This window comes from Oncorhynchus gorbuscha, linkage group LG06 (genome assembly GCF_021184085.1).
Source record: "Oncorhynchus gorbuscha isolate QuinsamMale2020 ecotype Even-year linkage group LG06, OgorEven_v1.0, whole genome shotgun sequence".
Lineage (NCBI taxonomy): Eukaryota > Metazoa > Chordata > Actinopteri > Salmoniformes > Salmonidae > Oncorhynchus > Oncorhynchus gorbuscha.
In genome coordinates this window covers 81072453-81088419 of record NC_060178.1, presented here as the reverse complement: position 1 = coordinate 81088419, position 15967 = coordinate 81072453, and the positions used below count along the sequence as shown (strand labels likewise).

Below are 15967 nucleotides of genomic sequence, written 5' to 3'. Positions count from 1 at the left end.
AAATATTTCTCAACATATAAAAAAGACCCAAGCTGCTAATAACAACGCACGCCCATAGATACACTTTCCTACTCATTCATTACTGCTGCAGTGCTTGTTGTAGCGCTGAGTGGAAATAGGAAGGGGAAAAAAAACATTTTATGTCTTATAAAAGTGTTGAATACAAAGTGTGGACAGTAATGAGTAAGAACTTAAACATGAACTCACTCATAAAAACAGAAGCTCTTAGATGTATTTGTTGACAGTCTCTCTCTAGTCATGGTTTTAAACGTTTTGAAATCTCACCGTATCTACTTCACTGTAGCTTTCTTGTATGCCTGCTACCTTACTGCGGACACGTTAATCTGAGCTGTCTGATTGGCCAGCGGTAGGCCTATAGTGCACTTGATTTGCTCTTTGGGCCTGCTGGGAAGGCCGAGTTTGTACCTTCAGACACATGAAATGGTTGAAAATGTCAATCGTTCGCCTACCCAGCGTGCAGGACAGCTGCACTTACCACCAACAGCCCGAGATGAAAAACATACCTAGTAGGAACACAAGGCTTTATCTTTGGGGTTTTTACAGAGATGTTTGGCGATCAACGAGGAACTCCTTGGAGATTGACCAGTCGATCTCGATTGACCGGTTGGTGACCACTGCAGAATAAATATCACCCGACGGAAGGGAAGCACGAGATTGAACTTCACTCAACTTTATAGTTTTCCCCTTCAGTTAACTCTATCAACTCCCTCTCTACTGTGGGAATTGCCAATATTGTCCATTTTCAATGTAACATACCGAAACAAATATGCAAGAGATTTTCTTGTGGACAGAACTCTACAGACCGGTGCGGCATAAGCGATCAGAGCTGCAGTATCCCTAAATGCAATTATAAACAGGGTGGTTCGAGCCCTGAATGCTGATTGGCTGACAGCCTTGGTATATCAGAGCGTATACCACAGGTATAACCTAACATGTATTTTTACTGCTCTAATTACGTTGGTAACCAGTTTATAATAGCAATAAGGCACCTCAGGGTTTGTGATATATGGCAAAAATACCATGGCTAAGGGCTGTATCCAGGGACTCCGTGTTGCGTTGTGTGTAAAAACAGCCCTTATGGCCATATACCACACCCCCCTGTGCCTCATATGGCCATTCACTTTGAACTGGATTGTGTTTACAGCATATGAATGGTCATAATTAGATGCCTTTGTTTTGAGATCAAAGTGAGAGCTGCATGTAGCCATGTGTGTGCATTTGTTCATATTCTTTGCTAGTTAGGGGGCAGAACGACAGATTTCTACCTTGTCGGCTCGGGGATTCGATCTTGCAACCTTTCGGTTACTAGTCCGACGCTCTAACAATTGATAGTGTGTACAGGTGCTCGACCAGTCGGCGAAAGACAACATCACCCACGACAGAGAGCAGTTGATTTTTAAGGGCAATGAATTCCATTATCTTGGCTTTGATGGATTTCGCCTTTGAGATGTCTCACTGAAATGTTATTACTCTTTCAAATGACTGTTCGACTTGTTGACTGCTTGATCCACACAGCAGACATTGGTGACTAGGTTAGGAATATGCTGTGCAGCACATGTATCGCAGAATTTGACGTGGCATCATTACGTCATGTACCTACGTTATATAGGTATGCACGGTAGCTTTGACATCGGCCAATACCGATGTTGGCATTTTTAGCTAATATCGTCCATCCCTACCTCATTACGACCAGGAATATGACTTTCCCGAAGCGGATCATGTGTTCTGCCTTCCACCCAGGACAATGGATCGGATCCCAGCCGGTGACCCAAAACAACGATGTCGTAAAAGAGGCAAACAAAGCGGTCTTCTGGTCAGGCTCCGGAGACGGTCACATCACGCACCACTCCCTAGCATACTACTCACCAATGTCCAGTCTCTTGACAACAAGGTTGATGAAATCCGAGCAAGGGTAGCATTCCAGAGAGACATCAGAGAGTGTTTTTTGCTTCACGGAAACATGGCTCACTTGAGAGACTCTATCGGAGTCGGTGCAGCCAGCTGGTTTCTTCACGCATCGCACCGACAGGAACAAGCATCTTTCTGGTAAGAAGAGGGGCGTTGGGGTATGCCTTATGATTAACGAGGCGTGGTGTGATCATAACAACATACAGGAACTCAAGTCCTTCTGTTAACCTGACTTAGAATTCCTCACAATCAAATATAGATCCCATTATCTACCAAGGGAATTCTATTCGATTATAATCACAGACGTATATATTTCCCCCCAAGCAGACACATCGATGGCCCTGAACTAACTTTATCTGACTCTATGTAAACTGGAAACCACATATCCTGCGGCTGCATTCATTGTAGCTGGGGATTTTAACAAGGCTAATCTGAAAACAAGACTCCATAAATTCTATCAGCATATCGATTGCGCAACCAGGGCTGGTAAAACCCTGGATCCTTGTTATTCTAACTTTCGCAACGCATATAAGGCCCTCCCCCGCCCTCCTTTAGGAAAAGCTGACCACGACTCCATTTTGTTGCTTCCAGCCTACAGACAAAGACTAAAACAAGAAGCTCCCGCGCTCAGGTCTGTTCAACACTGGTCCGACCAATCAGATTCCACGCTTCAAGACTGCTTCGATCATGTGGATTGGGATATGTTCCGCATTGTGTCCAACAACAACATTGACGAATATGCTGATTCGGTGAGCGAGTTCATTAGAAAGTGCATTGACGATGTTATACCCACAACAACGATTAAAACATTCCCAAACTAGAAACCGTGGATTGATGGCAGCAGTCGCGCAAACCACTGCTTTTAACCAGGGCAAGGTGACCGGAAACATGACCGAATAAAAACAGTGTAGCTATTCCCTCCGCAAGGCAATCAAGCTAAGTGTCGGTATAGAGACAAAGTAGAGTCGCAATTCAACGGAACAGACACGAGGTATGTGGCAGTCAATCACAGATTACAAAAAGAAAACCAGCCCGTCGCGGACCAGGATGTCTTGCTCCCAGACAGACTAAATAACTGTTTTGCTCGCTATGAGGACAATACAGTGCCACTGACACGGCCCCGCTACCAAAACCTGCATACTCTCCTTCACTGCAGCCGACGTGAGTAAAACATTTAAACGTGTTAACCCTCGCAAGGCTGCAGGCCCAGACTGCATCCCCAGCCGCGTCCTCAGAGCATGCGCAGACCAGTTGGCTGGTGTGTTTACGGACATATTCAATCAATCCTTATCCCAGTCTGCTGTTCCCACATGCTTCAAGAGGGCCGCCATTTTTCCTGTTCCCAAGAAAGCTACGGTAACTGAGCTAAACGACTACTGCCCCGTAGCACTCACTTCCGTGAGTGAAGTGCTTTTGAGAGACTAGTCAAGGACCATATCACCACCCTCCCTGACACCCTAGACCCACTCTAATTTGCTTACCGCCCCAATAGGTCCACAGACGACGCAATCGCAGCCACACTGCCCTAACCCATCTGGACAAGAGGAATACCTATGTGAGAATGCTGTTCATCGACTACAGCTCAGCATTTAACACCATAGTACCCTCCAAACCCGTCAACAAGCTCGAGATCCTGGGTCTCGACCCCGCCCTGTGCAACTGGGTACTGGACTTCCTGACTGGCCGCCCCCAGGTGGTGAGGGTAGGTAACAACATCTCCACCCTGCTGATCCTCAACACTTGGGCCCCACAAGGGTGCGTTCTGAGCCCTCTCCTGTACTCCCTGTTCACCCACGACTGCGTGGCCATGCACGCCTCCAACTTAATCATCAAGATTGCAGACGACACTACAGTGGTAGACTTGATTACCAACAACGACGAGACTGCCTACAGGGAGGAAGTGAGGGCCCTCGGAGTGTGGTGTCAGGAAAATAACCTCACACTCAACGTCAACAAAACAAAGGCGATGATTGTGGACTTCAGGAAACAGCAGAGGGAGCACCCCCCTATCCACATCGACGGGACAATAGTGGAGAGGGTAGTACGTTTTAAGTTCCTCGGCGTACACATCACGGACAAACTGAATTGGTCCACCCAAACAGACAGCATTGTGAAGAAGGCGCAGCAGCGCCTCTTCAACCTCAGGAGGCTGAAGAAATTTGGCTTGTCACCAAAGCACTCACAAACTTTTACAGATGCACAATCGAGAGCATCCTGTCGGGCTGTATCACTGCCTGGTACGGCAAGTGCTCAGCCCACAACCGTAAGGCTCTCCAGAGGGTAGTGAGGTCTGCACAACGCATCACCGGGGGCAAACTACCAGCTCTCCAGGTCACCTACACCACCCAATGTCACAGGAAGGCCATTAAGATCATCAAGGACAACAACCACCCGAGCCATTGCCTGTTCACCCCGCTGTCATCCAGAAGGCGGGGTCAGTACAGGTGCATCAAAGCAGGGACCGAGAGATTGAAAAACAGATTCTATCTCAAGCCATCAGACTGTTAAACAGCCACCACTAACATTGAGTGGCTGCTGCCAACATACCGACTCAACTCCAGCCACTTTAATAATGGAAATTGATGTAAAAAAAATGTATCACTCGCCACTTTAAACAATGCCACTTAATATAATGTTTACATACCCTACATGACCCATCTCATATGTATATGTATATACTGTACTCTATATCATCTACTGCATCTTTACGTAATACATGTATCACTAGCCACTTTAAACTATGCCACTTTGTTTACATACTCATCTCATATGTATATACTGTACTCGATACCATCTACTGCATTTTGCCTATGCCGTTCTGTACCATCACTCATTCATATATCTGTATGTACATATTCTTTATCCCTTTACACTTGTGTGTATAAGGTAGTAGTTGTGGAATTGGTAGTTTAGATTACGCGTTGGTTATTACTGCATTGTCGGAACTAGAAGCACAAGCATTTCGCTACACTCGCATTAACATCTGCTAACCATGTGTATGTGACAAATAAAAATGTATTTGATTTGTAAGCTATATTTAGAATTTGATACATTTCCACATTTATTTACTGAAAATGGGACTATGAAAACAAAGTCAATAAATAGAGCTGAAAGGTTTAAAAAATAATTTGAGTGAGTTACTTGCAGTAAAAAATTGTCAGCAGATCGCTTGTCATTGCAAACATTATGCTTGTATTTAACTTAAACATTCCACACAATGTTATTTCCCACAAAAAGAACAGTCTAGACATGAAATGGATGGTTGTATACAGCTCCTAGACATATCTCTAGTGCATATATATGAGATCAATTCAGCTTCTGTGAGTGTTTTAAGGTAGTTTATTAAAATGTTACTGTGTGCTGAAGCATTCACTGGTTAAAGTAGCCTATTCATACCCAGATATGTCTGTATTCAAATCTATAGAAATAGAATCTAAATTATATTTAAATGTACAAATCTGCAGAGTCAAGTCTAAAGACCACACACTAGTGAGAGGCTAATCAATATTTAAAATAATCTGTGTACTAAGCAATCCATTGAGGACTAGGGAAGGACTAGATGATAGCGTGCTAATTGAAGTGGACAGCCAACCCAAGGGGAGCTTATCCCTCTTCAAATTAAATGAGTCATTTCCTCCCTGTCCCCCTCAGCAACCCCTATAGTAGTACTCAGAGTTGAGTGGAGGACACACTGACACTGTGTGGGGTTTGGCCCAGGAGGCCAATGTAGGCTCCTGAGCAGGGAGACCGGTATGTACAGTGGTTCTTCCTTTAAAAGTTGCGTCATATTGCAGCACACCTTGCGGGCTGCCACAGAATTCTATGGCACGTTATTTAATTGTCAGGCATTGTTACCATTAGTGCTAGTTTGACCACGAGGGCATCTTTGAGAAGCATTTTATAGCCTTCAATATTGGCTGTACTAGAGAATGTAAAACCTTTTTTTTTAAGAACATAGTATATGGAATGAATTTGAACAAATTTAGCTTAATTTGATTAATATCATGGTGTTTCTATTCCAAGAAAAACTAAACCCTCAGTTACTGTTAGGATGAAACAGAAAATATGGTGCTGTACAATGTGACGGTCGGGAGTAGATAACAGTACTAAGAGCATAATATTTCCACACCCTAATTGTAGTCTAACCAATATTCAGTGAAAATACAAATCTAAATGATTTATCAAGACCAGTCCCCATGTTTTTCTCAGAGCAGTGTGAAACGGTGCTGAAATAGTTGACCACAGCGGGTAGGCTATTGCTACAAATCGTTTTGCTTCTAACTTCAATATGCTTTTTAAGTAAATAAGACCCACATCACTTTTAACAGCACATTACTCAACACGAGTGAGACTCATGTCGCCTACGGTAGACCTACAGTATATCTAAAAATATTTTTTCCAATGATGTGACTCTGCCAATAATTACATTTAGAGGGTTGGAATATTCTAAATTAATATCAAAGGGGCATTTTTCATTAGATATTCTCACAGACCATATTTGCCCTAAGGGGCTTTTATATAATTCTAAATTAATAATAATAATAATTGTGCGCCGCCCTATGGGACTACCAATCACGGTTGGATGTGATACAGCCTGGATTAGAACCAGGGACTGTAGTGATGCCTCTTGCACTGAGATGCAGTGCCTTAGACCACTGCGCCACTCAGGAGCCATGATCAATATGACAAAGTGCGGCAAAAAAGTATTTAGTCAGCCACCAATTGTGCAAGTTCTCCCACTTAAAAAAGATGAGAGGCCTGTAATTTTCATCATAGGTACACTTCAACTATGACAGACTAAATGAAAAGAAAACAAATCCAGAAAATCACATTGTAGGATTTTTAATTAATTAATTAGCAAATGTATTTGCACCGCCAGCATTCAAAAGTGACCAAAACATCAGCCAGGAAGCATAGGAACTGAGAAGTGGTCTGTGGTCACCACCTGCAGAACCACTCCCTTATTGGGGGTGTCTTGCTAATTGCCACCTGTTGTCTATTCTATTTGCACAACAGCATGTGAAATGTATTGTCAAACAGTGTTGCTTCCTAAGTGGACAGTTTGATTTCACAGAAGTGTGATTGACTTGGAGTTACATTGTGTTGTTTAAGTGTTCCCTTTATTTTTTTTGAGCAGTGTGTGTGTATATATATATATATATATATATGTGTGTGTATATATATATATATGTGTGTGTATATATATATATATGTGTGTGTGTATATATATATATATATATATATATATATATATATATATATATATATATATATATATATATATATAAAAAAAAATGAGTCGTGCTAATAGCCCATCCTAGAAACATTGTTTGCAGAATACACAGCCAAAAAAACACTGTGTAAAACAGGGTTAATAATAATATTACCATTTCCCCCTTCCACTTGTTCCAATTGATAGTTTTTTAAATTAATTAGTATATTAGAGTTTAACCACAATATTTGTTGGATTATTTGTTCTGTCTTTTCTGGTGGATTAAATTGAAATTGCAACCAATCACGGCCAGTTGTGATACAGCCTACCTAACTAAGAAATATATTTGACGATACAATTCTCTCCCTACCCTCCTTGATAAGTCTATTGTCCTGCTAAAAGCCCATAATGGCGCTGTACAACGTGACCGGTCGGGAGTAGGCTACAGTACTACAGTAAGAGCAAAATAATCCTAACATTTCCACATGCTAATTGTAATACTCACGAGTAGTAACAAAAACATAAGTGACAGAGGAATTGTAATTCTTACACTATTGTTCTAAGTTCAATCACCTTCATCCTCATCATACAATTAATTTATATTCAATTTTGAAGTCGTGCACAATTATCAGTTTCTATTTGGTTTATGTCGCCTATTCATTGTCAGACACAGTAGCGCCTTGGGACCCAAAAGCATAATCAGTGCTCGAACTACCCCTTGCACTGATCTGGAGCAATGAAGTAGTGACGCAGGTTACCGTACTAAACCACAAATTACCTCTAAGTCCCGCAGCATAATCGCAACACTTAGTTGAGCAACCACTGTAGGCAGCATTATTAAATGTTAGAGACTGAATCCAAAGTCAGAGAAATCAGTGGGAAGTGATTCATATGCATAACATCAGTCCTCACTCACCCAGTCTACCTGGGGTTTCCCCTCCTTAAAACTGACACTGCATGCCACAGAGGCCAGACACTGACATGTGACAATGCCCCCCTCTAAGAATGTGCGCTAACCTGTCTGTCATTCAGAAGGGCAGCCATTGGCAGTGCTTTCACCTTGGCTCTTGGAGCTGGAAAAGCTAGTCATGGGCACCATATATGGAAAGTCTGTCAATCTGTTGAATTTGTTCCCCCAATATATTGAGAAATATAGGAAATAAAAATATGTGCATGCACCCTGTGAATAATAGAAGAGGCACCATAAAGCTTTAAAGTCCTGCCTTAACTGGTGTAAAGGAACTCGGATGACACCCTTTGTGATTTAATGTGCCAGTCAATCCCCTCTGCGACTAGGGTACTTTATTGTCTGTTAGGAACCCCAGAAACCCATTTGACAAGTGGGAAGTGGAACATTGGCTTTTAATTTCTCCTTAAGGTTCATAGTGAATTTGTGCACCTGACGATATATTCACAACTCAGTGTATAGGATGGGAAGCGGTACTGACGCGCCAAGTCTATGTCCAAGAGGCTTCTAAACAGCTTCTACCTCCAAGCCATAAGACTCCTGAACATCTAATCAAATGGCTTCCCAGACTATTTGCATTGCCCCCTCTTTTATACCGCTGCTACTCTCTGTTGTTATCATCTATGCATAGTCAGCAAACCGCTCACCCACATGACGCCATACACATGGTCTGCGGTTGTGAGGCTGGTTGGACATACTGCCAAATTCTCTAAAATGACGTTGGAGGTGGCTTATGGTATAGAAATTAACATTCAATTTTCTGGTAACTGCTCTGGTGGACATTCCTGCAGTCAGCATGCCAATTGCATGCTCCCTCGTCAGTGGCATTGCGTTGTGACAGAACTGCACATTTTAGAGTGGCCTTTTATTGTCCCCAGCACAAGGTGCACCTGTGTAATGATAATCAGCTTCTTGATATGCCACACCTGTCACGTGGATGGATTATCTTGGCAAAGGATAAATGCTCACTAACAGGGATGTAAACAAATCTGTGGCAAAAAAAATAAGAGATGTTTTTTGTGCGTATGGAACATTTCTGGGATCTTTTATTTCAACTCATGAAACATGGGACCAACATGTTACGTTTATATTTGTGTTCAGTATATTTCCAGTAATACTTTGAGCCTAATTATAAAGCTGCACTATGATGTCGCTCCATAATTAGCACCCACAAAACACAAGGGCCTTAACACAAGCACTTCATCCATCGTGCAAAGTTGTTCCTTAAAATGCATAGAGACAGACGGGTTGTTCAGCAACAGAAATAACGAGTGTGCAACTATGGGGCAAAACATAAGGAATGGCCTAAATTGTTGACAACATGTAAGCTATGTATAGTCTCCAATGTTTATTGAAAACATCAATACATTTGCACAATGAGCACTTGTTTCTCAAATACATTGTTACAGTTGTTGGTTAGCTAACTTTGCCATATTAGCATTGACATGAAACCAGTCGAAACACCTCAAAACAGGACATGGTATCAAGAACAATATGAAACTATCTGCAACAAGCCACTTAAGATTCCCCACATGGCAGTTTCTTGTCATTCTTGCTAATAGTCTGGCCATTCACAATCACAACAACACGCTGACTTCTACCCTGTGGAAGAGCGCACATTTTCGTGATGTTGTCAGCTAACCCATCTATAACTGCTAGTCACCGTGGTTGGTTAACGTCAAATCCGCTCTTACACAACAACATTCCTGTTGTATGCTAATCATATTTCAAGATCTCTCTAACCCCAACACCTCTTTAATCTCTGTATTCCCCATGCTTTCTTTTCTTGTTTTCAGATCCTGGAGTTGGTCAAGGGAATGCACTATCAGCTGGCCTGCCAGAAGTACTTTGAACTGACGCACAGCGTAAGGACGGCTTTCATTTGGGGCCAGATGTAATTGGGGTGGCCTGCCTGCTATTGTGGGGACCGGAGGGAGGGCCCCGCAGGATATGCATGAAGCCTCTGGAGGGAGGGGCCTCCAGCTCTGGAAAACACATCCATCATTAGCTGTCATGTCCGTTTAACTTGTATGGGTTAATTATGGCATTTTAGATGAATTTAGCCCCTAATAAATGACATTTATTTGATCTAATACCGTTTTAGTGGAGAACCTTTTAGATCAGCAGTTTCAGTCACATTCGAGGCTTTTAATATTCAGGCCTTATTTAGGAGGGAGAACAAATGTATGGGAAATAATCAGGGTAGAACTTGTTCTTATTGCTGTTTGTCTTGTAAGGGGTTGCTGTTATGCACGTTGATCATAGCAATTGCTTACATACGTCTGTGTTATTTCCAGCAACCCATAAAAGTTTTTTTGGGGGTCAGTGCTATTGGGAAAAGCAAATGAGTGGAAGCGCGTCTCCGATACGTGTTGACAATTCTCGTGATTTTCCGTGCTGCACTGTTTATTGTATTTAAATTGGAAGCTCTACAGACTGACGGACTGGGGAGAGAGATGGCGGGGGGGTTTTCGGGGAGGGGTTTTCAGTGAGAAAGCAATAATCTAGAGATGTCAGTCAGGATTAGTTCTTTAACACGTGCCCCTGTCCCTCAGCGTTCAACGCAGCTGAAGTGACAGAATCCTGATGAGAATGTAGGCACGTAGCACCAAGATGTAAATGTTGACTATCTGCTATGTGACAGTTTAATTTGACTGAGTTGGGGAAGGAGAGATGGGAGCAGTCTTTGATGTGAATGTTGGAGGTAAACTTTTCAGAATGTTTGCCATCGCTCTGGTGCAAAGTTTATTCTGAGAAGCTAATATCCTCGGATCACATTTCAATCTGATAACCCAGGAAAAGTACATGTAAAGCACTTTATACCGTAATCCCAAAAATATTTTAAAGGACAGATTTATGATAAAAAAAAGATTGATTTAATAAGGTTTTAGATTACCTTTTTTGGGCACATTTATGATAGTTGTGTTCTTTTTTTAAAACTCCATTTCATCATTGCACATTGAAACTTTAGACCTCACAAGACCCATTTGTTGCCAGTTTCAGAGTTAGAGCCAAAATTCACTTTGAAAGTCAGTCTGATGAAAGTCACTTTGCTTCTTGACAAAAACACTTCCCCAGCCAAGCAAAGGACAATGTGTCTGCAGGGACCCAGCTACACCCTTGGGTGGGTGGGTCACATTGTTTCTGGTTACCAGCCTAAATTATCTTTATTGGTTGAGGTAATACTCCCATCAGAGCCTTCTAATGGCTTCAGCTCTACTCAACTTCTTTGCCTTACTTACAAGAACTACAGTTGAAGTCGGAAGTTTACATACACTTAGGTTGGAGTCATTAAAACTCATTTTTCAACCACTCCACAAATATCTTGTTAACAAACTATAGTTTTGGCAAGTCGGTTAGGACATCTACTTTGTGCACGACACAAGTAATTTTCCAACAATTGTTTACAGACAAATTATTTCACTTATAATTCACTGTATCACAATTTCATTGGGTCAGAAGTTTACATACGCTAAGTTGACTGTGCCTTTAAACAGCTTGGAAAATTCCAGAAAATTATGTCATGGCTTTAGAAGCTTCTGATAGGCTGATTGACATAATTTGAGTCACTTGGAGGTGTACCTGTGGATGTATATCAAGGCCTACCTTCAAACTCTGTGCCTCTTTGCTTGACATCATGGGACAATCAAAAGAAATCAGCCAAGACCTCAGAAAAAAATTGTGGACCTCCACAAGTCCGGTTCATCCTTGGGAGCAATTTCCAAACGCCTGAAAGTACCGCGTTCATCTGTACAAACAATAGTATACAAGTATAAACACCATGGGACCACGCAGCTGTCATGCCGCTCAGGAAGTAGACGCGTTCTGTCCCCTAGAGATGAAAGTACTTTCGTGCAAAATGTGCAAATTAATCCCAGAACAACAGCAAAGGACCTTGTGAAGATGCTGGAGGAAACAGGTACAAAAGTAGCTATATCGACAGTAAACGAGACCTATATCGACATAACCTGAAAGGTCGCTCAGCAAGGAAGAAGCCACTGCTCCAAAACCGCCATAAAAAAAAGCCAGACTACGGTTTGCAAATGCACATGGGGACAAAGATAGTACTTTTTGGAGAAATGCCCTCTGGTCTGATAAAACAGAACTGTTTTGCCATAATGACCATCATAACGATGGTCATTATGGCCAAACAGTTCTGTTTTATCAGACCAGAGGACATTTCTCCAAAAAGGGGGATGCTTGCAAGCAGAAGAACACCATCCCAACCGTGAAGCACGGGGGTGGCAGCATCATGTTGTGGGGGTGCTTTGCTGCAGGAGGGACTGGTGCACTTCACAAAATGGATGGCATCATGAGGGAGGAAAATTATGTGGATATATTGAAGCAACATCTCAAGACATCAGTCAGGAAGTTAAAGCTTGGTTGCAAATGGGTCTTCCAAATGGACAATGACCCCAAGCATACTTCCAAAGTTGTGGCAAAATGGCTTAAGGACAACAAAGTCAAGGTATTGGAGTGGCCATCACAAAGCCCTGACCTCAATCCCATAGAAAGTGTTTGGACAGAACTGAAAAAACGTGTGCGAGGAAGGAGGCCTACACACCTGACTTAGTTACACCGGCTCTGTCAGGAAGAATGGGCAGAACATTCACCCAACTTAATGTGGGAAGCTTGTGGAGGCTATCCAAAACGTTTTACCCAAGTTAACCAATTTAAAGGCAATGCTACCGAATACTAATTGAGTGCATGTAAACTTCTGACCCACTGGGAATGTGATGAAAGAAATAAAAGCTGAAATAAATCATTCTCTCTACTATTATTCTGACATTTCAAAATAAAGTGGTGATCCTAACTGACCTAAAACAGGGATTTTACTTATTAAATGTCAGGAAATGTGAAAAACTGAGTTGAAATGTATTTGGCTAAGGTGTATGTTAACTTCCGACCTCAACTGTATATGTCTAGACTGATAGTATCATAGATGTCCTTAATCTAGTCCACTATTGCAATTTATCCGTTTGGTAATTAACCTACGGGTTATGATTAATATTTGTGGAGCTTGTTTCTCCTTGTTGTAATATACTCACATTGTCACAGAGAACAATTTAAATGCCTCTAATGGTGTTTCAGTAAACTCTGTCATTGCTTTCCAAGATCATCATTCATTGGACCCTCTGGAGGAATGAAACGGTGCTCTGGGTCATAGGTGCTGACTAATAGCCTGGAGCTGTACAGTCAGAGGGTCCCAGGGATAATTCCCCTGGAATAAATAAGATGGCAGCTCTGATAAACAGTGTGCTCTAACAGCCTCTGAAAGATAAATGGAACCCCCCACCACTTCCGAAATGAAAAATCCACATTTATGACATTCAGGAGTCATATTTTAGTCCTGTCGTCCAAACTGCATGTTTGTGACATTAATACGCATTGTGAAAGAATAGTTATTTTGTGTGGAGGGTATGGGCAATCCCACCAATATACGACCCCTAATCTTTAAATGATTGTCGTCATGGGGCACAAAGACTACCAACTCGTTTCTCCCTTACCTGCCACTGGGAGAATAAAGTATCTGCCACGTCCTATGGTGATGGGGGTCAAAATTGATAGTCACATTTCGCAATGTTATTGATATTTACCTTCTTTTTTTTTGCTACTGCAGGTACAACCGACTAGCGCTAGTCCGTTGTACCTGCGCCAAAACGCCTGTATTTTTTTAAACCTATAGAATCGCAATACATATTGTATGACCGCCCTAATATCCTACCTGGTTCCAGATCTGTGGGTTTGTACAGATAGATCTGTTGTTCCTCCCTCCTTGGCAGCGTTTATTAAAGGTCAAAATATAATACTTCACTGATTAAATATTTACACAGGAGCAATAAATCAAACAATAGAAAGAGTAATGAAATGGCAAGCTCTGAGATGCTTCACCTCGGATTATGGGAGCAGGAGGGTGCTGCAGCAGCAAAATTATTCAAAGATTGATTTGTTTCTGATCTTGGGTTCGGATTGTTTCATGTTTATGCATTTGTCATTTGTCACATCCAGAAGGCCAAGTGCTATGTGGTAATGCTGAGACAGATCCGGGTGTAATGGATTGCGCAGTTCTGTACTCGTGAAACCTGTGGCTCAGAGATTTTTCCACTCTTTAATAAGTTTAATGCACAGACAGTGAGCAGAGACAGAACAGTTAACGAGATAAATTAGATGGTTTTTTTTCTTCTTAAATGAGTAGGGTACTTGTTTCTTTTGATGTTTGTGTAAGGAGTTTATTCCCATCAAGTACTGCTGAGATATGTAGGCGTACGTGTGGACCCACGCTGGTTCAAATACAGTCGAGCAGTCAGCTTGTATTTGCCTCGCTAGACAAAGGAATTGAACAATGATCTCAAGGTGATGGCAGGAGAGGGACTTAAATTACCCTCATGCTTCGGAGTCTAAACAGTTCGGAAGAGTTCGTACATATATTATGACGACATTTTGTGGCGTTTTTGTTCATCAGTGATTGGTCAGTAGGGAATCAATACTAGTTTAAATTTTTTAATTAAGAAATACTGCACCAAACATCTTAGTTAGATGTAAAATTGGCAGACTTAAGATCTCCTCGCCAAAAACGTCAAAATGAATGGAATTATCTTAGACTATTTAAAATATCTTCGACTATTTTAAGGTGTAAACTGGCTACGGCGTCTGAAAATGGACAAACAGTACTATTGCTGCTCTTTTTCTTGTTTCTCCAGCAAAGGTCTTTTAAGGGAGTATGCGAGCACACTTGTTCGGCAAGGCGCCAGCCGAATTGAAACATGCTGACACCTTATTCAGGGAGACTTGTTTTTAAAGCCGGTGTGTTCCCTCCCAATCACACTGTCTGGCTTGAAATAGGAGGGAGGAATTGCATCAGTTCAGAACACCAGAACAATGCCATTTAGTTAAATAACTGAAGCAGAGTTGTCTTTCTGACACTTCTGTCCAAGGTATTCTTTTTACCGTCTGACACCTAACAAAACTTGTTTCTGTTGTGTCCAGATTGAAGACTCTGGGTTTTCACTCAATCACCCCAACCAGTACTTCATGGAGAGCCAGAAGCTGCTTGGCGGTCCCGGGGCTGGGGTGAAGGTGGAAGTGAAGCGGGAAGACAACCCTGCCATCAAACCCCCCAACCCGTCCCCTCACCAAACACCAGGACCAGGGAACCTCCCTCAGGAGGTGGCAGCAGAAATAACAGAGGACCTGGATTCTTTCTTCCAAGATGCCTGATAACATTTCCTTACTATGTAGATTTGAATAAGCTCCCATCCAGTCAAATGTTTTTTTAGCAAGAATAATGATTTTCTATTCTTCTCAAATGTTCAACGCTGTCCTCTGTTTTACATGTACGTAGTAATAAAGTTGAATAATATGAAGATCTTCTCTTTGGTGCTTATTTGTTGGTTGACAAATGCAACACAATAACAAGCAAAAGATGAATCTTGACCTTAACCTCAATCTTGTGATTTACCAACAGTGGGACTACAATTCTCAAACCTGAACTTTGGAACAGTTGGATGCTCTTTCTAATTCAGTGCTGTGATGTTTCTACAGTTTCTCTCCCTGTTTGAAAGCTGACATTGGTGCAATTCTATTCATTTTGAAATAGTCTGTTCAGAAATGGTGTTACCTCCCTTTTTTCTCTTCTGCGAGGCCCATTGCGAGGCCCATTGCCTGCTCATTGGTTTATGACCAGAAAATTAAAAACACTGTCGGGGGAGTTTCGCTTCTGCACTGTTCAACCAATCCAGTAAATGTTTAGGAGGGATTAAGTTAGTGTTGCCTTGTAACGTCCAAAAGTGGAAGTTGTTACAGGCTCTCTTTCCATTTCCCTTGAAAACCAGAACAAGGGATGGATACAAGTAAACACA

At 41.9% G+C, this 15967-nt stretch overlaps 1 protein-coding gene across 1 annotated transcript in view; it reads left to right on the top strand.

The window, feature by feature from the left end:
• prim2 (DNA primase subunit 2) overlaps positions 1-15472 on the top strand; it is a 111862-nt gene extending 96390 nt beyond the window's left edge. The window contains exons 13-14 of the mRNA XM_046354237.1: positions 9905-9973; positions 15096-15472. Coding sequence (XP_046210193.1) covers positions 9905-9973; positions 15096-15326 — 300 coding nt within the window. The 3' untranslated portion in view covers positions 15327-15472. The remainder of the gene's footprint in view (positions 1-9904; positions 9974-15095) is intronic.
• Positions 15473-15967: the final 495 nt, after the last annotated feature.